This window comes from Microtus pennsylvanicus, chromosome 2 (genome assembly GCF_037038515.1).
Source record: "Microtus pennsylvanicus isolate mMicPen1 chromosome 2, mMicPen1.hap1, whole genome shotgun sequence".
Taxonomy (NCBI): domain Eukaryota; kingdom Metazoa; phylum Chordata; class Mammalia; order Rodentia; family Cricetidae; genus Microtus; species Microtus pennsylvanicus.
In genome coordinates this window covers 94322674-94346247 of record NC_134580.1, presented here as the reverse complement: position 1 = coordinate 94346247, position 23574 = coordinate 94322674, and the positions used below count along the sequence as shown (strand labels likewise).

General features: G+C 44.1%; 1 protein-coding gene across 8 annotated transcripts in view; it reads left to right on the top strand.

The window, feature by feature from the left end:
- Nucleotides 1-23574, top strand: part of Meis2 (Meis homeobox 2) — a 208040-nt gene that overhangs the window by 57477 nt on the left and 126989 nt on the right. For all 8 annotated transcript variants that reach the window (XM_075961748.1, XM_075961752.1, XM_075961746.1 and 5 more), the window contains exon 8: nt 6505-6650. In XM_075961748.1, the coding sequence (XP_075817863.1) occupies nt 6505-6650 (146 nt within the window). The remainder of the gene's footprint in view (nt 1-6504; nt 6651-23574) is intronic.

The following is a 23574-nucleotide window of genomic DNA, read 5'->3' as shown; positions in this document are numbered from 1 at the left end:
ACCTGCATGTTCATGAACACATCTAAGTGCTAGAAGTGAGATGGTTGGAAGGTATTGTTTTCTATTTATCTGTCTTTCTATCTATATTATCCATCAACCACTTATCAGTGGGTAGTGTCTCTGGCTACCAGATCATTGCCATGGTCTCCACTTGGCTCTGGAAGCTTTAATCACAAAAATTCCAGTTCTACACTGATTTATGTGAAGCCATCTCATGCCCTGGCAGACTTGTGAAGAAAAGTGTGCCCATTTCTATTTGGGGCCCACCCGGACCAGCGCTCACAAAGTTCCAGATGTTGCACCCTAAAATTAACACTTTTCCAGGATTTAGGCCTTTTCTTGTAGCCTTGGGCCTTCTTCCATGTGGATTGATAAGAGGGTTCACACAAAATAATGTTTAAGAAAGTAAAGGTTAGTTCATGGGCTTCTGAAGGAGCCTGTGGTAGCTGAGTGGACTTGGAGAAGCTATGCCTGGGTTCTGGTTCATCCTTGAAGGCAGAGAGCTTGGGCAATGAGACAGCCTCATGTTTTCAGTGTCCTCTGAAAATAAGTTTGTTTCTTAAGGCACAGGGAAAGGAGGCAAGAATTCTCCATCCCTGTGCTGTTAGAGACATTCTAACACATCATCGCCATTTTTATTATATCTTTACTCCAAATTTTTCAACGGATGTCTAAGTAGGTACTGACTCTGAGCTAAAAGGGACCGCACAATATGCAAATGAGGGAAGTGTGTCCTTTGCTTGAGTGGTTTTTATGGCCAAGGGTTTTAGGGATGGCATTTTCGTATGTAGGGTCATCTGAGGGTCCTCTCATAATGTGCTCGTCTCTGGCTTGATTTGTTGAATACATATCTATGGATAGGGACTTTTGCTTTTCCAGAATATTCCGGGTGCCTTGGGGTTCCACATCCTGCCACTCAGCGGCCAGCATCACTTGCCGAGACAGGTGCCTTTGTAGCTACCCGTCAGAGCAATGCCTGTGCCCTGAGACTGCTCGGCTCAGCCCAGGAAAGAATGCGGGATTTCCTTTAGAGCGTGAATGTAAATCCAGCCAGAGAGTTCTCACAACACTTCAGAGTCTTAAAACAGCAGAAGGATGCAGAGATTAGAGCAGGCCTCCAGACAACAACAAGGATAGCAGCCTAAGGGGATATTCTCAGAGCCCTGCTGCTGAAGTGGGCATCAGAACCACCTGCATGGCTTATTAGTGCTGAGACTGATGGGCCCCACACTTAGCCTGGTCTAGTCACTAGGTCTTCGGTGGATCTGAGATTCTGCCTGTTGCTTAGCTGAGTCTGAAGCTGCTGAACTTTATTTCAGGAGCCAATATTCCAGTCCTATTTAACGTGAACATGAGACAATCATGGGAATGGCCAGGACCCCGGAGCAGTCTAGGGATCTGCTCTAATCTCTCCAGAAGTCACTCATCAGGCTGCTTCCCTAATCATGGGATAGTAGAGTACTCTTCCTAGGATACATTTAATTTCAAGTCAGGTTATTGAAGTAAAGGACTGGTGTCACTGAGGGGAGGAGATTTCTCTCAGTCAAGTGCCTGCTGGACAAATATGAAGACTTGAGTTTGCATTCCTAGTGCACACATAAAAAAAGATGAGCACATACCTGCATCTCACTGCTGGGGAAGTAGAAAGCAGAGACACTATGTCCCCGGGGCGTGTTGGCCAGCCAGTCACCAATTTGGTGAGCTCCAGATGCCATGAATGGCCCTGTCTTAGAAATGCGGGCGGAAGGCTGGTAAGATGGCTCAGTGAGCAGGAAGGCCTGCTGGGCATGCGTGTGAACCTCAGTGAGGATTTGGAGCAGCCACAGAAAAGCTGGGCGTGGCCGTGAGTGCCTGGGCTGCTGCACTGTGGAGGGCAGAAGCAGGAGGGTTAGTGGGACTTGTTAGCCATCGGACTAGCTTCAGGTTCCGTGGGACACCTCGTCTTAACAGAATAAGGCAGTGAGTAATAGAAGAGGACATATAAAGTCCTCCTCTGCTCCGTGTGTACCCTCGTGTATGCATACCCTTGTACACACACACATACACACATACACACATACACACACATACACATACACACATACACATACACACACACACATACACACACACATACACACACATACACACACGCATACACACATACACACACACACACACACACAGTGAAATGATTGGATTGATTTTAAGAAAGAACGCATTGGGCCTTTGAGATGGCTCAGTCGGTAAAGGAAGTTACCAGCTAGGCCAACAACCTGAGTTTGATACCTAGAGACCATGTGGGTAGAAGGAGAGCTCTGACTCCCACAAGTAGTCCTCCGACTTCTACACACACACACACACACACACACACACACACACACGTGCATAAAGCACCAATGCCAATCTTTGTGCATAAGCAAATCCCCAAAACTCGTTTAAAATGCATAGTCCTGGGCCCTGGATATTTTGGTGTACTGAGTCTCCCCCATGCTTTAGCATACCTACTGTCTCTGTGCTCACTGGCCTTGAGACCGTCTTCTTATGTTTACACCTGTCACGTTTCACTGACATAGACATAATTTGAATATCTTGTCCAAAACATAGATCTCTACCTTGGTCAAAGGATTAGCAATCTTCAAAAGGAAACAAACTCCGCATTTCTTTATTGTCAGAGATAAGAATCTGGTAGTAGTAGGCCCTGGGAGCACTAAGGTCTCTCTCTCTCGAGGAACGCCATTGCTGGCATGGTTGGAAATGAGTGTTTACATGCAAGCCATCTACCAGCTACCAAGAAGAGTCTTTAGATACACTGTGGGTGCGGCTCCCCAGTGTGACCATGGTCAGAAAGAGGACAAAGCCTTTGAATCAGCCCTTCGGTAATTGACCCTTCCAACAAACAGTCATGGTTTTGAGGTTATGAATCTAAGTAGGGCACAAATAAGAGAGAAACAATTCTTTTTCTCAAGGCTTCTCCAGTACTGAGTCATAACTTCAGGGGTTGATGTCTGTACTACCGGTGTTGCTGCCTCCTTTACTACACACTTGGTGCTAGTGTCTGCACCCCCTCTAGCACGTTAACTCAATTACTCCACATGCGAACACCAACAACCTTGTTCCACACAGCCCAGTAAACACTATCCAGTGTCACCAGCAGCTTAGTTCCAACAGCGCCTGTGGAAGTTTTGTTTACGTTCAGAAAACACAGTTGCCTTTTAGACATTTTCTTTATGTTGTTGTTAGAAGTTGGTGCTAGACTTGGTTCATAGTTCACCGAAAAAAAAAAAGATGGCATTTATTGTTGTATTTGGGAAAGAAAAATATCTCTCTTTTCGTAGAGATATAAGCACTAGTATTAAAAGTCTATTATTTATATACATGTATGAAATTGTCAAACTGAATTTAAAAATCCTATTGAGTATCTAGCTATTAATATAAAGTCAGACATGTTTTTGTTTATAATTATTTATGATACCATTCTAAATTCAAATATTCCATAACATTTTTACAAAATGGACTGCTTTCCATTAAAATTCATGCAATGCTTCTCTTTATCCAGTTTAAGTCAGTCATCAAAGGGTGCTCATGCTAGCTACATTTTTTTTTTCTGGAGCTAAACATAGCGAATCATATAGTCTGAGAGTGTTATCAGCCCCCTTTCATTTCAAACAAGAGAAAATGCACCATGGAGTCACTGCCTCTCTTTTTTTTTAAGGTCATTGATTGGGTTCAAAAGGCAAATGCCTTTTTTCGTTGAACTTCCTTCAATTAAGCCATTAACCTCTTGCAATAAGTGTATTCAAAAATCTATCAAAGAAAGCTAAATGAGATTTTAACAAAATCCTGACAATTTTAGCTTAAACATATACACAGAAACCATATGTGCTTAGGAAGAAATATATACACACAGGCATTGTTTACAGAGCGTGTTTTTCTATTTGGAAGACAGTGAAGGAAGACTTATTCCATACATAATCTGAAACGTGCGTTCTGAGAGCTACAGAGATCCCACAGTAAGAGACAAAGATATCTCTATCCACAGTGTGGAGACAGACAGACTGACTGACTTCAAACTTGGACTTGCAATGTGAATTTTTCCCCCCTCATCTCTGGGTACTGCTTTTCAAAATTGCCTCAGGCTACAGAACAGCACCTCAGATCCCCAAGGCCCACTGCCTGCCTCCTAATAGCCACTCTCCATCTGTGTCACATGAGCAGCTGATGACATCGCCACAGTGTCTGTATTTCGGAGAGCACTTCCACCCAGGTGAAAATGCTGGGGTTGCCAGGGAGCAGTCAGAAGCCATTAGTGTGGGTGAGAATTTGCCTTGCAGCAGTTCCTTGGCACGGTGGAAACTGTGTGCACCCGTTCCCATGCAGGCTTGGGCGTGTGCGTGTGTGCGTGTGCATGTGCAGGTGCGTGCATGTGCGTGAGTGCGTGTGTGTATACATGCATGTGTGTTTGTGTGTGCGCGCATGCGTGAGCACATGCGAGTATATATGCAACTCCCGGATAGATGTACATGTGTGTGCAGGGAAGGTCAACAGATACAGACTAGATTCAATATGTCCAGTATTCAAAAACCAAAGGATTTTTCTTTCCTTGCCCACCAATTCTTTCTTTGACTATTGGACTATGTGTGTGTGTGTGTGTGTGTGTGTGTGTGTGTGTGTGTGTGTGTGTATTGTATCCCCACCCCCATCTCTCTGTCTCTGTTTCTATTTCTGTGTGTGTATGTATGTGTGTGTGTGGTGTGTGTGTGTGTATGTGTCTGTCTTTCTCTCTCTCTCTCTTTTATCATAACAGAAGGCAAAGAAAAAGAGAACAGCAACTTTGGGGTCATGCTCTAGTGTTTGGGCAGATGGAAGGGAGCTGCTTTGCCTTGGGGCAGGGTGGCTGTAACGAAGTGGCCTGTCAGTCTGTAAATAGTGAGGGTCATCCCTTCCATGTGATGGAGGGGATCGCATTGCAGTGAAAATGGAAATGTCAATAAAATTAATCTGCCAGCTCTTTGCTGTGGTTTTTCTGCTTCTCTGGTCAAAGAAGGTTGAGATTTCTTTTTTTTTTTTCCACGAGAGAGCTAAAGGAACAGGTACCAGAAAGGCCACAGGCAGACCCTGAAGTTCTAAGGCCAGTGCCCCAGTGGGCAGGAAGTCTGGGGAAAACACCATTTGGGAGGAGGGAGCAGGGCTGGGGATTTGCTGGTGGATCCGCTGCATTCCTTGGGCAGCTACAGAGTGCCCAGCTCAGGCTACATTGAGCACAGTTTATTGTTTTAGGCTTTCTTGGACAAGGTTTTTACTTAGCGTGGGATTTATGGCATTTACTGCTAATGAATGTCTATTCTTAAATTACAAAAAAACCCATCTCAGCGCAATTCCCAGATGTCCTTCCAGGACCCCAGCTTCTTAAACACCAGCAGGGAGCATAAACTCTCCGCTTCTCTGTTTTCCTCTTTCGTGTGGCTCCAGACTAATGATGTGCAAGGGAAACACAGCCATCTCTAAAGCCCCACCGCTGTCCCCGTATTCTTCATTTATTTTGCATTTGATTATGCCACAAGTCGGATCTTGTTTCTTTCCTTTTTTTTAAAGTTATTAGTTCAAATATTAATGTAGGGATATGGCATATATTGCTACCCTTGATTGATGCCTTCCCAAAAACAGGAAGACGTGCTCGTATGAATTTTAAGAAAGTAGGGGTCCTGCAATGCCTTGCCAGAAGAGTTTTTCAGATACATAATTTAGATGCCCTCCAGGCAGGCTTTCAAGGCATTTTTGCCGGAGGGCAAGAAAAAATAACTCTGACTGTTAAAAGTAAATGATTTTTGCTAATGCACAATTAATGCCAGAGAAAAGCACAGAAGAGAAAGATGTGGCTTAGGAAGTTCTGAGTCAGTGAGCACCCTACCTTGATGTGTGTCTTTTTGTCTGCCCCCTTCACGATAATGATCAGCAGCGCCGAGAGCTTAAAAGTTTTCATGTCATGCAAACGTGGCGCTCTGGGTCACGGGAGGCGTGCACAAGGTGCGCGAGTTTGGAAGGTGACAGTTCTGGGAGGGGCCGAACAGGCAGTGCGTTCTGTGCGATCAACAGTGACACCGCTGCTGTCACCTATGCGGGCAGCCCAGGATATATAGACTACAGAACATTTAACTTGATTACCCGGCAGTCTGTGCTCACTATGGGCACGGCGATGTATTTCTACCAAATGGGCTTTCTCGTAGCGGTTTGCCCACACTGGGTTCCATAATTGACAAAGAGCTACTGCGCTGTGTCAAGTACACAATTATAATTGAATTAATGATATGGGCGAGAGGGAGACACACAAAATTAACATTTGAAGAGGCCTGGCTTAATTTTGTCTTTTACATATTTGTGTCTCCAATTATACTTTAATGAAAGGGAATATACCCCCTTAATGGATTTCTTTCAGCGAGCTTAGCTGAGCTCGTCATTAGCCTGGCATTGTTGTTGGCACCCTCGCTCTGCTTGCTCTAATGGATCTTCATTTCTTCCTGTTAGGTGATGGCTTAGACAACAGTGTAGCTTCACCTGGCACAGGTGATGATGACGATCCAGACAAGGACAAAAAACGCCAGAAGAAAAGAGGCATCTTCCCCAAAGTCGCGACAAATATCATGAGAGCGTGGCTGTTCCAGCATCTCACAGTAAGTTAAGACACAAGATATTTAAAATAACGAAAACTTTATTTGTCATTTTGTGGACTTTTTGCACGTCACGGTCTCTCACACACGATTGGTTTTGGTTTCAGTTTGAGTTCTGTCCTTCCGTTTCATTTTTTAAAACAAGGTTCCCTGCTTTCTGTTCCTTGGACTCTGGTGACTCGTAGCCGTCACGATTTTGTCAACCATCACCATCCAAACAGCCTCCTCTAGAAAGGAACAGTGATTTGTCTTAAGAGGTCACCAATGGACCTTGTTCAAAATGGCCTGAGACTTTCAATAACATATGTCAATGTTTACTGTACGACAAGATATGAGCAACTTCAGACGATGCAGCTCAACCAAAGGAGAGAGCTGTAAGGAGCTCATGAATCTGTTAGCATTGCTGATTCTCCTGCTAACCAACGCTGTCTCCTCCATGAGCAAAGCCAGTATCTTGCCACATGCATGTCCAGGCTCATCTCATGGAGGTGGTCTGATAGTATGGCGTGTGTATGTGCATGCATGTGTGTGTGTGCATGTGTGTGACCAATACAGCAAAGGGTTATAGGTACTCTAGTGCCTTTGTTTGTAAGGTTGAAATGAAAGATTCTGTTTTAGCGGTTCAAGTCCATTATCTTAAAAGCTAACCCTTTTCACTTGTGGGAAAGATTAATATGGGCAATGGCCTTAAAGCGACAATGTATATCTCCGTGTTTGCAGCCAGTTTTATGTGTCAGTATATACTGTTGACTCAAAGGCTCTCATGACGAAAAGTGACAAGATTTTTTTTTTTATAGAGGAACCATGCATGCTTATATTTTACTATCTGTTTGGAAACCTTGGAAACTTTCCGAGGATGCGTTTTGTCCTACATTGTTTTCCAGGCCATTCTATGTACCCCGTAGCTTAAGAACAGAGTTAAGCAGCTCATTGAAAGCTGAAGGTCTTCTGAGCGGACCCAGCTTGTGTGTCGTCATGCTGAAGGAATTAGCTACAGTGCTGTGAGTCCAGGACAAGTTTCCACTCTTATTTATGATGCTGGCTGTTGGTCTGCCCTTCTCACAGAGGGACGGAGGGCAAGGGGTGGGATATGGCAGTGTCTAAATCGGACATTGGGATGTAAGGACATGAGGGCCAAGCTGAGGTGAATCGACCTGGCCTGCGGTGTCCGGATCAGCTGGAGGTACCAACGAGGCTGCCTTGGTAGTGCTTATTCTTGCCTTGCAGCTATGGCCATTTCAAAGGTCAGGGCCCTACACTGACTTGGCTCAGAGGAATTAGACGGAACATGCGTCTCTGGGCTGATTACTTAACCAAAGACAAAATAATGAGTCCTAAGCAAATACTGACTAATTGAAAGGGCTGTAAATCCATTACATATTGGTCAGGGATAATCAGGAGTATTTAATCACTTTTATCTATTCAGGAGCACTGAAGCTGCAACGGCAAAGCCCTCAACCTTGCCATGCGCTTATTATTCTCGTCATTACCAAAATGACTTCACAGCTGTTCATTGCTACATCACCTCAGCTGGAGACTGGCTAACCTGTAAAATGGTTTTAATTTGGAAGTCGAGTGAGTGTGAGGGGAGGTTTTCCTTGTTTTTACCCCGAGGTTTTGTGGTTTAAGTAGCTGGAGATGCTCAACAGGCAAACTGCTTCCTCCTGACCAGTTTGGCTAGTTGGTTTGCTTCCTCTGGATTCCCTTACGGTGATAGTGTTCTCCGTTGAAATGGTTGCCTTGCAACCAAGCATCTGTGTGCATGCATTTTCAGCCATTGCCATGAAAAGCAAGGTGTCAGAATGCTCACACCTTGGAGACTGTGGCTACTTTGAACTCAGACTGAGAAGCAGAATCTAGATGGTCAAACCCAGCTTGCTGAGTCACCAGCTCCATGTTCTTTCCACCTGTGAAGGAGGTGACTGTTGAGGGAGCTGCTGGTTGCATTCCTGCTGCCCCAGCTCCTGGTCGCCTGGCTAGCTTATGCCCCAAAATAACAACACTTGTTTTTCATTTAAACACTGCTTGGCCCATTATATCTAGCCTCTTCTCAGCTAACTCTCGCACCTGGACTAGCCCATTTTAATAATGTGTGTAGCACCCCAAGGTGCGCTTACCGGGAAGATTCTAGCCTACGTCCATCCTGGGTCAGAGGTTCATCGCATCTGCTCCAGAGAGCAGAGCTACTGAGTCTGAGCTCACTTCCTCTTCCTCCCAGCATTCTGTTCTGTTTACTCCACCCACCTGTATTCTAACCTATAAAATGGGCCAAGGCAGTTTCTTTATTAGCCAATGACCTTCCTCCATCAGGTAACTTTGCTCAGGTCTTATCTTTAGTAGAGACCTCAGAATGTTTGCCATTGGTTCCCTGTCCTCTCAAAGTCAAGGTGGTAATGGCGGTGATGGGGCTAGGGAGAAGCCAAGGGCTGCCTTGCTCCCCTGTCTGGAAAGCCACCAGCTCTCCCGGCCTTTCCGAATACGGAAGGGTCTCTTCTCCAGCTCTGAACAAACATCATGGTGAGCCATCAAGAGCTCTCTTTGGATTTCTTGCCTTGACCTGTCATGGATCCATTGTCTCACTATACACTGCAGTCACCTGCTCATGATTCCTTGGCACCTGTCCTTCAGCCGTGGTACAAACTCACCACCCTTGCTGCACGAGAATGTTTGCCTAGTTAAATACACACAGGGCTTTGTGCAGAATTCTCTACACCACTAATAATTTTACTGAATGATTAGAAAGAGAGAGAGACTTGTATAACTTCTCAAGTCTTGGAATCAGGAGTACTTCATTTCAACTTCCCTTTTCCCCTCGACTGTGTGATGGCCAGTTTAGCCCATCAAGTTGCCTGGATTCTTGTTTGGTCTATTTCTCAAATGAGAGAGCTATGTCACAGCATCCACAGGTCCCTCGTCTGTACCTCTGCATCTGTGTTCTGCCCAAGGCCTTTAGGCAGAGCAAAGCCCCCAGCCCCAGCCCCAGCCCAGAGACATCTTGCCATTTCCTTCCTCTTTTCACTTGTCGCCGAGTGCTTGCTTTTTCGTCTCTCCATGGCCTTCTCTCAGAAACTGCCCTTTTTTCATGGCTTCCTCCCACTGGCTTTGTTTCCCATCTCTCTTTCCATTCCCTCCAGGCCTTTTCTACACCTCCGTGGGATCTCAGAGAAATTCTCTCTGCCTTTCGTTTTGAAAATGTTTTCTCTCTCCATCCACACACTATGCCCACTATAGCAAAGAGGCCTGGTAACTTTGATGAGGATGGTCCTTGTAAAACTTTTACTTCCCGATCTTAATGAGCTGAAAGATTTACTCCGCTGTAATTCTGAGCTCAGAAAATAAGAATAGAGCCCCCTAACTAGCGACATGTTAATTTAGACCTCTTTTCTTACATACACTAACAGGCATGAGGGAGTTCTTGCAAATAGGGATGTCCTGGTATATTTCTCTGTCTTTTAATGAATTTCAACATTCAAAGTGAAATGTCGGCTGGAATTCACTGAAAATCGATGTGGCCTAAATTATTATTTCATGTAAATTTCTTTCCATGTGTGGGATTCAATGCACATTCTTCCATTATCAGTCTCTTTAACATTATTTCAGACTGGCCTGTCCCCTTTTGTGTGGTGTGACCTGTTCTTGTAGTACAATAATCCCTGATGTACCCTTTTTTTCTTTCTTTCTTAAAAAAGAAGCTAATTGAATTATCTCATTATTTTAATTTGTTAAGCAAATGTATTTTGCATCTCAGGATGTGTTCTTATAGAAGGGGGCTGCAAAGGCTTTGCCCCCTGAATGGGCCATTGGCCCATTTTGACACTCATGCATTCATTAACTATCAGAACATAAAAGAACTCTGGGTGTATTTTTTTTTCCAAACACCCAACCAGCATGAAGCAACTGTCCCCAATAAGCCACAGGGGTCTCCCTACATATGTTCTCAACTGCAAGCTATTGTCACCTATTCTGAATACCTCAAAAGGCCGAGAGGAGGGAAAAAACCCAACTCAACAAAGGCCAACTGTAGCAACTGGGAAGTCTTAGTCTCAATATGACAAAAATCATTAACCTTCCATTTTCTACGAAGAACAAATTCCAAGACAGTTGTAAGAGTTGAAACAGTCTCTCAGATTCCTATGAACCACGGTTAAGGGAAAGGATAATCAATTTGTTAATAATTGATTACTTTGGAAAAAATGTTTAAACTAGAACCAAAGTAGAATTTTGAAAACTGAGCTGTCTGTTGAGTCTGTTTCCACGCTCAGAGCCCAGCTCTTTGAATTTGTTTAATCTGATGTTAAAGGATTACTCTCTAGCTTTCTAGCTAGCAGTTTTCATGGTGTCCCTTTAAAACAACATCCTCTAGAATGTGCAATGCTTTTACATAAATAAATCTATTTCTTCTTAGAAATTCAGTTAGCAAAACTGTTGAATGCCCATTATCCTCTGCCATTCATGCATGACCCTGTCTGGTTTATTCACCCTACAAAATCTAGAGGAGGCAGAAGAAAAAAAAATCTGTTGGAAATACACTTGCATTTGCCAGAAAGTAGACAAGGGCCAAAACAAATAAACAAACAAACAGCAATAGAGCTATCTCGGCAAACTGTTATTCTCTTTGTTAACACTTGGAGATTATAAAATTCTAAAAGTAAGCCTGCCATTGCAACTGTTTTTATTCTACTGCAAAGATACTTTAAAAAGAAATGTCAAGAAATAATCTCCAGGCTGGCGGTTTATAACCATCCTCCAGGCCCTTCGTGCTCATGGCAGCCTGCAAGCGCCTTTGCTCCCCTGGGGAGAGCTCCCTGAGTTGTGCCCACCATGGGGGAGAAAGAGAAGTTCCTCACACCCAAGGTCTTGACTTGCTCACACCAGTTTCTGACCCAGGAGAGTCTTTGCATTAGAAATGCTATAACCCTACCCTTTAATAGGTGTGGCACTTCCTTCAGAGATATCCATACTGCCTCAGAAGCAAGCAACAGTACATTGTGCAATCTCCTTGAAATGGCAAGTTTTGATGCTCTGTCACTATCTGTGGCAAGCACTGATTACTCGCTCCGTGTCTGTGGGTGTGTGAAAAGGGGCTGTGGTCTGTGGCTTGATGACGCCTCATCTACTGGCAGTCATTTTATGGGACTACATAAAAGCCTAGCTTGGTATTGACCTCCAGAGAAGATGAAGCCTAGTTATGTCTACTTACAGGTTACATTAGAGAAGTATGTCATGAACATCCGTCAGTCGATTCACAGAGATCTGTTGATAGGAAACAAAATCATCTTAAGTTTCCTGTTATCCTACACCCTCACCCCCACACACACAAGGGGGGGGGGGAGAGAGAGAGAGAGAGAGAGAGAGAGAGAGAGAGAGAGAGAGAAGGTAGGAAGGAAATAGATAGACAAACTTTCATTATTTTGTCTATTAACTAGTTTTCTGTTTCTCTTTCATTTTGAGCTGGTCTAGATTGCTTTGTTTCGTTTTTTCTTTTCCGTCTTTTTTGGTTTTTGTTTTTCAAGATAGGGTTTCTCTGTGTAAGAGCCTGGCTGTCCTGGAACTTGCTTTGTGGACCAGGCTGGCCTCGAACTCACAGAGATCCACCTGCCTCTGTCTTACAAGTGCTGGGATTAAAGGCGTGCACCACCACCACTTGGCTCTAGATGGCTTTCTTAAGTGAGGGAATAAAAGTCTAAATTCAGTGCACAGGACTACAAATACATAATACAGTACATATTTTATCTTAAATATCACCTCCACGTCTCATTTTCCATGGCTGTCAAATGGGGATGATTCTGGATTTTCCTAATACTACAGGGATTAAATGAGACACATGTGTGAAAGCTCTCAAATTTGTATCTGGTTCTTATAACAGATACTTAATATAAAGGAGCAGCCAGACATAGTGGCACACGCCATTAATCCCAGCACTCAGGAAGCAGAAGCGGGCAGATCTCTGTGAGTTCCAGGCCAGCCTGGTCTCCAGAGTGAGTTCCTTTATATCCAGAGTTACAGAGCAGCATAATAGAGAGGTCTTGTTTCAAAAAGTCTGTCTCTGTGTGGGGGTGTGTGTGTATATTATGATTCTTATTTGAATCTAGTTGCATGCAAGAGGTCATGATCAGTGGGTGGACCTGGTTATCCGATGTTATCATATCCTGTCCTGGCACTGTGTGAGATGAAGAGATTGGATTTTCATACATAAAGCCCAGATGGGCCCAGTAAGAGAGAACATGTCTCACCAAACCGTTTAAAAGCTGTGACCACATTTAATGGCCTTTCATGAATGCTAACTGGTAGATAGCATCAGAGGTAGAGAGCACTAATGCCAGCTGGGGTCCACTGTACCATGGTGCTGCTGGGCCTGGTAACATGTCCCTGCAATCCCAACACTTGGGAAACAGAGGTCAGAAAAGTCCTAGGCCCAAGGCTAGGCTCGGCTGTATAGGAAAGCCTTCTCTGGGGGTGGGGGGGCAAAACAAAAGCAGGAATATTTGATGGTCCATCTGGCACAGGGAGGGGAGAACTTTGATTGGGATAGTTCGGAAAGCCTCCACGATTTTCAAGAGAGGTTCTCCTTTACACTCTGCATCCTAACTGTGTGGGATCGGAACTTGCCTGGCTCCTCTGTTTTGAGCCGAGCTTTCCGATCTTCACCGGGGTATGGTTTTTCTAAAGGCGTCGGTTCACATAAAGCGCTTCGATCTGAGTTTGAGCTCCATGATCGAGGGAAAGCTGTGCAGCCACTCTCAATCTTTGCTTTTCACCTTCAGTAGGAAGCTAGTGAGCGTATGATCTCCATAGCGCCCACTCGCATTGTGTGCGGCGCAGACAACGTAGTCAGAGTGCACACTCATGCGCATTGCGTGGATTCGGGCGTTTTGATCTGGTTGCGTGCTGTGGTCTCCAACTGCTGGAGGTGTTTGCCACCTCACAGCCTCGTCAGGATTACTGACCCGCCGTGCTCCTCGTCACCAAAGTGCCTCTCCTTGTTCTTCTTGCACACCTGTGTCCGTGAAGATGCCATGACAGCCTCTGTCACTGCCCATCTCTTTAAGAACCTAAGGTGCTCAGTAGAAGCAAAAGTCCATGGACATAAGTTATTTCTACTTGGAAAATTAGCCACTTGACGATTCTGAGACCGGTCTACTTAATACGAACAGCTGTGTGCCAAATTAATTCCAAATATGAAATATTGGCCTTGCTTACGGAGAGGGAGATGAGACCGTCTCTCTTGTAATCGGGGAGGCAAATGCGCACCGAATGCAAGCGGAGCTCCCTGGCAAAATGTTCGGGGAGAGAGGTGTGTGCAGAAAGCGCAGCCGAAGGACACCAGTAGACAGTGAGGTTTTCCCCAACCTGCCGGCGAGTGATGGCTGCCCCTTGCCTTTGCCTCGGCATTGGTTTTTTTTTTTTTTTTTTTTTTTTGGCTTGCCAGGAGAAAAACATCTGTGAGTTATTTGAATGGAACCTTATACTGGAGATCGCCTGAATTGGTGTCATCTCTGTTTAATTTCAGGAAATGATGTCACAATGCATTAAATAACAGTGCTGGGTGATTTATTTTCCCGTGGACATGCTGTCCTAAGCATTCCTCTTCCCTTGCAGTGTTTCCAATTAACTGTAAGCTTGAATGTTCTTCCTATTTTTTAATGATTTTGAGAGGTGGAGGCGGGAGACCGGGGATGGAAAGAGAAGAGTCGTTTCAGGGGTTGCCGAGGTTCAGAGCTAATGACACATCTATCGTGTCCTTATCGGGACTGGAGGGTACTGAGCGCCAGGGGTATGGTCACCAGTGGCAAGCTGGAACACTGTTGGTTGGTTTCAAAGAATTTCTGGAAAAGAAAGCCTGAAGGCTCTGGTACTAGCTGTTCCGAGAGCCTCTGGATAATTCTATTAACGACTCGCACACTATAGCTTCTCCCGCTCGAGGTCTCCGTGCTCTGCCTTCTTCAGAAAAGAATAGAGGACACAAGTCAATTCTGTCTGCCATCTGTCGTCGTTTTTACAATTTCTCAAATTAAAGAGACAGGCCAAAAATTTAATGTTGTGTTAAATCTTAGAAACTCCTCTGGAAGAAAAGACGGCTGCAGCTGAATTGTCTGTGCTTTTCTTGATGGGGTGATTGCGCGTTGTAGCAACTCGGCCTTTTAGTTGTCCTGATTCGGTCTTTAGAATAAGGTGATCCGGCGACGTTCTGTGTGGAGAAACCGTGTATTGTTGTGGATCTAGCCACCATGCCTCTGTTCATGTGCTCTTCCTGGATGGCATTTAGGTCGATGACAACATGAGCCGTCTCCCCGCCAAATGACAAGATGGTTTTCCTGTGGCTGTTGGTTTTGTTTGTTTGTTTGTTTTGAGACAAGATTTCTTTTATATAGCCCTGGATGCTGTGGAACTCACTCTGTAGACCAGGATTCCCTGGCATTCAGAGATCTGCCTGCTTCTGCCTCCAGAGTGATGGAACTGAAGGTGTAAGCCATCATGCCTGACAATAACAAGACATATTTAAGCATAGCTGATGATACCATTTTAAAAGAAAGTTCACCTAAGAAAGATAGTACCCTATTTATGAGATACTAACTGACATAAAAACATTTACAGGCAGGACATAACGGATTTTAGGACACTGTGAGATATGGTTCTTTCCCGGAGGGTATATGCTGCTAGTATACATGTGTTGAAACTCAGAACATCCGGTGGCCCGAGGCTAAGGTTCTCTGTTAGCTCAGAGGTTGAGCGTTTTCTTTGCACACGGGCCTAGGTTCGATCCTCAGCACAGCAGAAAAAAAGGGTGAACCTACCTACCATAAACAGTGAGCCCCAGATGATGGTGCTGTGGGTGAAATCCAGCAAATAGGGACCGAAGGACTGTGTGGTGGAGGACCTGGATTAGGGATCATCTTCTGGAGAAGGCTGTGTGTGTACGGAGGCAGGGTTAGAGGAAGTAATCAAGGCTTGTCCTTGCTTCTGCTACGACTCTAAAACGAGCAAAAAAAATTAGCCTATTTTCAAAAATAGATAATTGAGGAAATTGGCAAATGAAATGCTTATTAAATTACCATCAAAAAGAAACTAAAATAATTGCACCTCAAAGTTTAGCACCCAGTTTTATAAAATATCACTTGAAGCATCATTGTTTAAAAATAAGCTGAAGAATTCAAGGAGACGGGAATTGAGGACCCTTGAATAAAGGAAAATAGAAGGCATGTGCGTATTTGAATATTCAGCTATTTCAAAACTCCAAGAATAGAGTGCCATTACATGCTGCTTAGTGAGAACCCTGAATATTCATTCAAATCACACGAAAAAAAAAATTCCATTTCCTTCCACATGACCACAGTGCAATTGTAGTGTGGGCAGAAGTGGAGTTCTCAGAAGCTGAGGATCAAGGTGACAGGACTTAGCTGTAGCACGGTCACCAGTGACCTTAGACAGTGTGACTGCACAGACTTCAAATGCCGTCTGGAAATTCTGCCTCCCCTGCACTGCGGTCTGTTTTTGTGATTTGGGAGATGGTTATGAAGTGTGAAGATGATCCCAGCCTCACTGTTCCTGTGTTGAGATGGTGGCTTGGGCAGGAAGCGTTAGGTTGGATGAATGGAATTTGACTGTTGCATTTATGGGACACATCCCACCATCTAAATTGATTAGCAGCAGTTGTTTCGGGATGGAAAGTAATGGCTGACACCCTTTAGAGGTCTATTATCCCCTTAAGATGTAAGCGCGGTTCCGTTTTCACGCTCCTACACTTGTTCTTCATGTCTTGAACTGCCAAGACCCAAAGCCGCCAGGACTGATTTTAGTTGTTTTTATCTGATAGTAGATGAGTTGTCAAGTCACAGTACCATGGCAGATAATTTTTTTTTCTTAAACTGTGCTTTGACTTCTCTCTTATAACAGACAACATGAACATTTGCTGAATGACTTTAATGTCCACACACGCACAAAATTATAACTCAAGAGATGAGAGCAGTGAGACTTGGAGGGGACGAGCCATGAAGAGATGCTGTTAGCTTGGATTCTCAGCATCATAGGAACTAACATGGGCCAGTAACCAGCCCTCTTCAGCCATCCCCCTTGGCTTGTTTGCATCAGATAGCGAAGGTCCACTCTTACAGTCCTTAAAGAAGCTCTTGCTGCCCTTCACTTCAGTACCTCAGTTCCCACAGGGTAGCTTTCACTTCTTTATCCATCCCCTGCCGTCACAAATATCCTAAGAATTCATTTTGGCTTAAAAATACAATTCTACATTAAAACGTGTATTATTTGACAAAAGAATAGTTTCATGATTGGCCACACTCCAATGATGACCCAGAATCCGTGTGGTAAACATAAGCAGACAATAAACACCCCAAGTATCCTGAGGGTGCTACAGGAGTCCTTGTAAAAAGAAAAACACTCTTTATCAATAGAGGAGATGAATTCTGGATTATTCCCTGCAGGTTGGTGGCAGGCTGGAACTCTCTATAAAAGCAATCTTATTTTTTTCCCCCATGGTGAAAAGTTATAGGTTCCATTTCAGTGTTTCAGGATACCTGCAGGCAGCCCATGAGCTGATCCACTTGTTTTAAACCCTGTCTTGCAGTGAATTAAAATTTAAAAAAAAAAAGGTGGTTTGAGAGCATGGGAATATGGAGTCATTATTGGTCAATTATAGGCTCAGTTTTTGCATTAGGTTTCTGCAAAGCCGTAGGTGAAGGCCTGTGTGGCAAAATCCCACTGATGACTGGGTGACACTTTGATAAAAGCCCCTCTTATGGCTTAATCCTGAAGCTTTTTGTTCTTTTTGCACACTACTTAAGTGATTATCAAATATGATTATATGGAAAGGTATAGATTTTTAATGTTTTCTGCTGCCAGTCTGAGAATTGCGAGTGTGTCTGTATATGTGTGTGTACATGTATGTGTGTGTACATGTGTGTGTGTGTATGTGTTGGAAGAGGAACACAATGTAATGTTCCAGTTTTTCTGGGCTCCTTGGTTAATGGTTACCCCCAATACCCCATGCTTATATGGGTAGCTTACACAATCAGTTAAATGAAAAGGGCCATCTTCAATCCTGGTGAATCTCTGGCTGGATTCTTTTGGAATTTAAATAATGGAAATGTTTATAATTTATTTAAAAAAGCAGCGGTTTTCTTCCTTTAGATAGGGAGTGAGGACAATCTATTAACTTTTTGTGTTCACAAAAGACAAGATTTCAGGACACAGTAAACCCTTGATGTACAGAAGGCCACACACCAGAGGCAGCAGAGTTACTAATAACTGGAAACTATTAGACCCAATCTGCCGCTTAGCTCAGCCCCTGCCTGTCCTTAATACCATAGTCGAGTAATTTAACTTTCCTGATTGCTGCTTTCTCACCACATCAATTTTGTAGTTTCTGTTTTGTTAGTGGGATGTTTTGCTGCTGTTGTGGTTGTTTCATATTTTGTTTGTTTGTTTGTTTTTGATAATGACTCTTCCTGTAGAACTCCTTAAGTGCAGCATCAGGCTGGCCTCGAATTCATAGAGAACTGCCTGCCTCTGCACCCCAAAACAAGAGTTAAGGGGACTTGAGCCTCCTTTTGTAAACAATTCAGCCAGAGAGTTAACTGGTCTACCACCCTGCTACTTTTCATCCTGCCTGAACTGCCTCTCTGAAATAGTGATCCCATGTCCCCACACTAAGAAAGCTAAAGGAAGCTCATGTCAGATGTAAAAATCACCGCATTGATTCAAACATAATTTCAGTCTGAAAGCTAAATCGGGCTTCCTTTGATTTGCCATTCAGAAGTTTGCAAGTGTTACAGCCCTTTAGAGAGAATTCACAGGGACAAAAATCACGGAACATGAATGGAGACAGCAAGAGCAGCTTTGGGAGGCCCACGGCATCCCGGTGATAGGGGCTGCACACCTTTAATCCCAGCATTTGGGAGGTGGATCTCTGAGTTTGAGGCCAGCGTGGTCTACAGAGCAAGTTCCAGGACAGCCAGAGCTACGCAGAGAAACACTGTCTTAAAAACAAACAAAACAAAATAACAACAAAAGGCTTTTGGAGGCCTTGGCCTTAAAAATACTAGCCACATATCTCCTGGGAGACTCTCTGTGGAAGACTCATGGTTGGAGAATTGGGGTTGATCTTTGTGGAAGTAATATTTGCATGTAATATTTGTATTAGATAAAGGTCACCGAGAGAGTGGTGGGGAGAGAGCGGAGAGGGTCAGCAAGCTTTTGAACATGATGTTCAGGGGTGAGAGGAAAGAGAAATGCGCAGAAATAGACATCAGACCCAAGGAGACATAATGAAATCGTGTGTTGAGGGAAGGCGTTTCAAAGTAGGGGAAGTAGATTCCGAAGAAAGATCAAGGACAACGATGACTAAAAATAAGTCTTTCAATGTGGCACTTTGGGGTCATGGTCTACCTTTGAATTCTGCGGGCTGATGAGTGAGCAGGTGGGGTGGGAGGGAACAAAGGAAGCCTGGAAGGCAGGGCGTGGGGGTGGCTAGGTTTCCAAGTGCAGGTGAGTCAGGGGGGCTGGAGAGAGGCAGAAGTAGAGGAGCAGGGCTGGAGGAAAGGACAGTGGATAATTCACGGTCTGTGAGGAGGAGGTAGAGGTCCGAGCCCAGGTGCAGTGATGCAGTGTTGCAGACACATTCTGCAACGGTAGGAAAGATGTGACAAGATCCGGGTATCTCTAGTGGCAAGATGAAGAGCAATGAGGGTGTGACGGAGAGTTGATTAGGAAGGGATGAAAAGTGTGGCTTCTGAACAGAGGTCCCCGACTGGAAGGGACTTACTGAGGAAACCCTTTCTGAAGCAAGACTCAGGATCACAGAAGAGAGGCAGAAGCAGACCACAGCACAAGCCCAGACTGTTTGGGCAGGCAAGGGAAGGATGGCGGTAGAGAGATCTTGAAATAGAGGCCAGTAAGTCAGCATTCCAGTGATGTAATCTTTCCTGGAATCATGACCGAAGACTACTTCTCTCCTTCATCTGCATAATGAAATGACTAAGAAAAGTCCGAAAAATGTTGAGGAAGACCCTGCGTGGAAATGTGTTGCAACTGAACAGAGCATGTCACTGCTCAACACCCGAGACAGGATGAGCAGCCGAAACATAAAAATCCACTGGACAACCCAAATCCATGGAGAAGTTTGTTAATTTAAAGACACCACTTTTAAATCGTTGGGTGGAAAAAGAATAACTCAATAAATGGATTGGGTATAATGGTTTAACTATTTTTTAAATCAATATTCTCCATGAAAATAAGTTCCATATTTAAGAGTTCTTTGAAGTGATGTGGCTATTTCTCTTTCCTTTGTTTAGTGGAATCCTTTCAGAGGATAAAAACAAAGGGATTATAAAGAAATATGGTGATTGATTAAATTAAATTAAAATTAAGGGTCTTTGAATGTCAGGAAAACACCATAAACAAAATAAAAGAAAATATTAAAACTTGCAAAAAATCATGTGCAACCATCATTTACCAGGCAAAGAATTAGTGTTCCACATTAATGAAGCATTGTGCACACCAACAGGGAGAAAATGAAATGGACGAGAACTCAAAGATGAGCAGAGCCCGCACTAAGAATGGCCAGCAGGCATGGTCAAAATGCTCAGTGCCATTAGTAACCACAAACCTTTTTAAAAGACAGCATCAGTTTTTATTTGACAGAAATTAAGAAAGGATGAAGCTGGGTGTGGTGACACCTACCTGCAATCCCCACGCTAGGAGGCTGAGGCCTGAGAATCCTAAGTTCAAGGCCAAACACAGCTACAAAAACACTGAGAAAAATGATAATGTCCTTTGCTATCCAAGGTAGAATGTTATATCCACCATAATAAGGACAATAAAATCAGAGTCTTTCTGTCATATAAATTGTTAGGATTAAAAAGCTAAAACATGCAGTGTGTGGTGGTGCACACCCTTAATCCCAGGCGGAGACAAATGGATCTCTGTGAGCTCAAGACCAGCCTGACCTACTACATAGTGAGAGTCTGCCGAAAACATAAAACCAAACAAACAAAACCCACTAAGGTAAAACATATTTTTACTATTTGATGCAATAATTTACTTTCTAAGTTTTTCCATAAGCAAATGAAAAATTAACACAAACATTATGCAAAGTTGTGCCTAAAGATATTATTGATAACAATAAAGATTGAAAACTACCTGTATTGCCAACTATAGGATACTGCTCAAGACTGTTGTGGACTAATAGCCAACCCTTAAAAATTTTATTATCTGAATTTCTTGAGCTATGGGGAAATCTCAATAAAACTCACTAAATACTATTGGTAAAATGCTGTATAAACTAAATTCTGATCTTATAAATTAAAATACACATAGAAACAGGCACAGAAAACATTAATAATTATCTTTGGGTAGTATGATCTTAGTGACTTTTTTTACTTTTTGTATCAGAATATTTCCATAAAATGTAAAACAAACAATCGAGAGGCTAAGGCAGGTGGTTATGAGTTCATGGCCAACACTATCTCAGATAAAGATGTGTAGCATATTTGTAATGTAAGACAATAGTTTTTATTTTAATGAGTTGGGGATGGACAAAGTAAAGCCTGGTAGTTTCCTGGGATTACCAGAGTCCACAGTCCAGTTCAGGCTAAGAGGCCTAAACGATGGACCAGAAGCAAGAAAGTATTGTCAGGTTTTTGGTGCTGGAAATGCAGCGTCTCTTCTCGAATGAATCAGAGGGCTGGTAGGGATGGGTGACAATAAAATTAAGAGAAGAAATGTATTAACAAGTCTGTGTCATAAATATGGGAAGCTTCATCAGTGAGACGAGAGATGGCATAGAGCAGAATGTTCCGGCAGGTACAGAAGTCGTAAGTCTTCTGCTCGCAGCAGCTGGAAAGGCAACAACTCTTCTTCCTGAGGACAGTGATGAAGGATGGGAGAGGAAAAGGAAAAGAGAGAGTGGTTTGGCCTCTTGTCTCTGCTCTGAGGGAAACCACGAAGGAGAAAGCAGATGTGGCTTCAATGGAAGAGAGTCTTAACACGGTTGACATCACAAAATTGCATAGACTAGAGTACTTGGTGGGAAATACCGGGCTGCAGAGATGGGTCATGGTTCAGAGTATGTACCGCTCTCAAAGAAGCACTCTCTGAATCCCAACCCCATGAAGGGCGACTCACCACCTTCTCTAACTCTAACTCCAGGGGACCTGGCGCCTTTGGCCTCTGTAAGCACCTACAGTCATGTGTACATAACTATACGTGCGTACATGCACATAATTATTTTTTTATTGTTTTAAATGTTAAAACAAACTAGCAACCCCTCCCCTCAAACACCTTTTCTCACAACTCAGCAGGAAAGAAACTCCCCAGGCCATGGTGCTGTTGTGTTCAGTGTCTGGTGATGGCTCTCTCCTGGACTGTGCACAGAAGATCGCTATCCTTCTGTGTTCCAGCAGGGCCTTTTCTCTATGCCTGATTCAGAGGAAGAGGGGGAGGCCATTCCCACTTACTCTTCTAAGGTCGCCAGTCCTCTTAAATAAGGGCTCCACCAAGATGGCCTGATGGAATCTTAATTACGTCATAGATGCCCTCGCTCCAAGCACAGGTGCCCCGTTAACAGATGACGAGGCTGCATCCCAACGTGTTTTACCTTAAGTTTTTTCATATTTAACATTTTATCTATTGCTATCAACCCATCATAAGTTAAAAATATGGTAGGTCAAAAATGCAACCAATCCATGGGTCCTGCAATTATCAAGGCTTAGCATCACACTACAGAGTACTAGCTGCGTGCCCTCAACGGCCCAGGACTGGGAGGTTGGCTCACCCGCAGCAGCATGGCCGGGCTGCGTCCTACGCATATGCCAGTGAAGAATTCAAAATTCAGGGCACAGTTTTGTTGAGCCGTGTGGCACTTTCACACCACCACAAAACCAAAACATCTCGAGTGGAAGGATCCTGAATTAAGGACCGACTCTGAAAACCCTCTTGGGGATCAGCGCTTCAGCGCAGGAAGTTGGAGTGAGCGGGTTGGGTACCGTTCACTCCGAAGCTAAGAACTTTCCTAGAAACCATATTTCAGGGCAGACATTCCTTTCAAGTCAAGGACAGGGAGCCGTACATGTGGAAGAGATCAAAGTTCTCTCGTTCTTGTTTTTGCTTTGCTTTGTTTTCCATGGCCTTGGGAGTGAGGATGAGGCCAAAGGAGCAGGTTAACTTCAGATGTGGTAACAAAGCGGAGCCAGGAAAGCCCGCCGTGCCATGCTGAAAGGCGCAGGCTTGTGCTACCATGATGCAGAACTGACGGAAGTCTCTAGAAAACCTCGGGTGGGGGGAATTTGGGGAAGAGGAGAGAGAGAGCTTTCCCCCCAAAGCATCAGGAATGAGGGAGCACAGAGGAGAAAAGAGGGGTGGGGAGGGTCCCCGGGCACTAAGGCCCGGTCTTATTTGGATTAGATGGAAGCCTTGTTTGATCTAGCTGATTTTTCTTAGAGTTCAGCTTTGTGTGTGTTAGCACTCAAACAGTTTGTGTACTTTCAGAATCTCCCCCTCACCTCCTCTCTTCATCTCTTCTCTCTCTCCACACCCCCTCCCCCTCCAGGGGAGAGACTTAAGGAACAGAGGTTAGCTGAGGCCCTCTCCTGCTCCGTCGTGTACTCTTGACCCTTCCCTGGGATCTGCGGTTAATACACGCTTTGTAGAGGCGACTTGGCAAACCCTACTCTCCGCAGGACTCAATTCATAATTCGCTGCTAGCAGGCGGAGCAGGGCTCTGTAGTGGCTTGTTTGCTCAGTGCCACACAAAAGCAACGTGTTGTGACCTTCGCTGTTATCAAATCAGGAAGTAGACGGTCTCGGCGTGGAGTCGTGCGTCTTCCTATGGCTCTCCGCAACTGTAGTTTATGCTCCAACCTTCCCATCTAGAGCGTGTCACACTTTACATTGCTATTGTGTATCTTAAAATAAACAG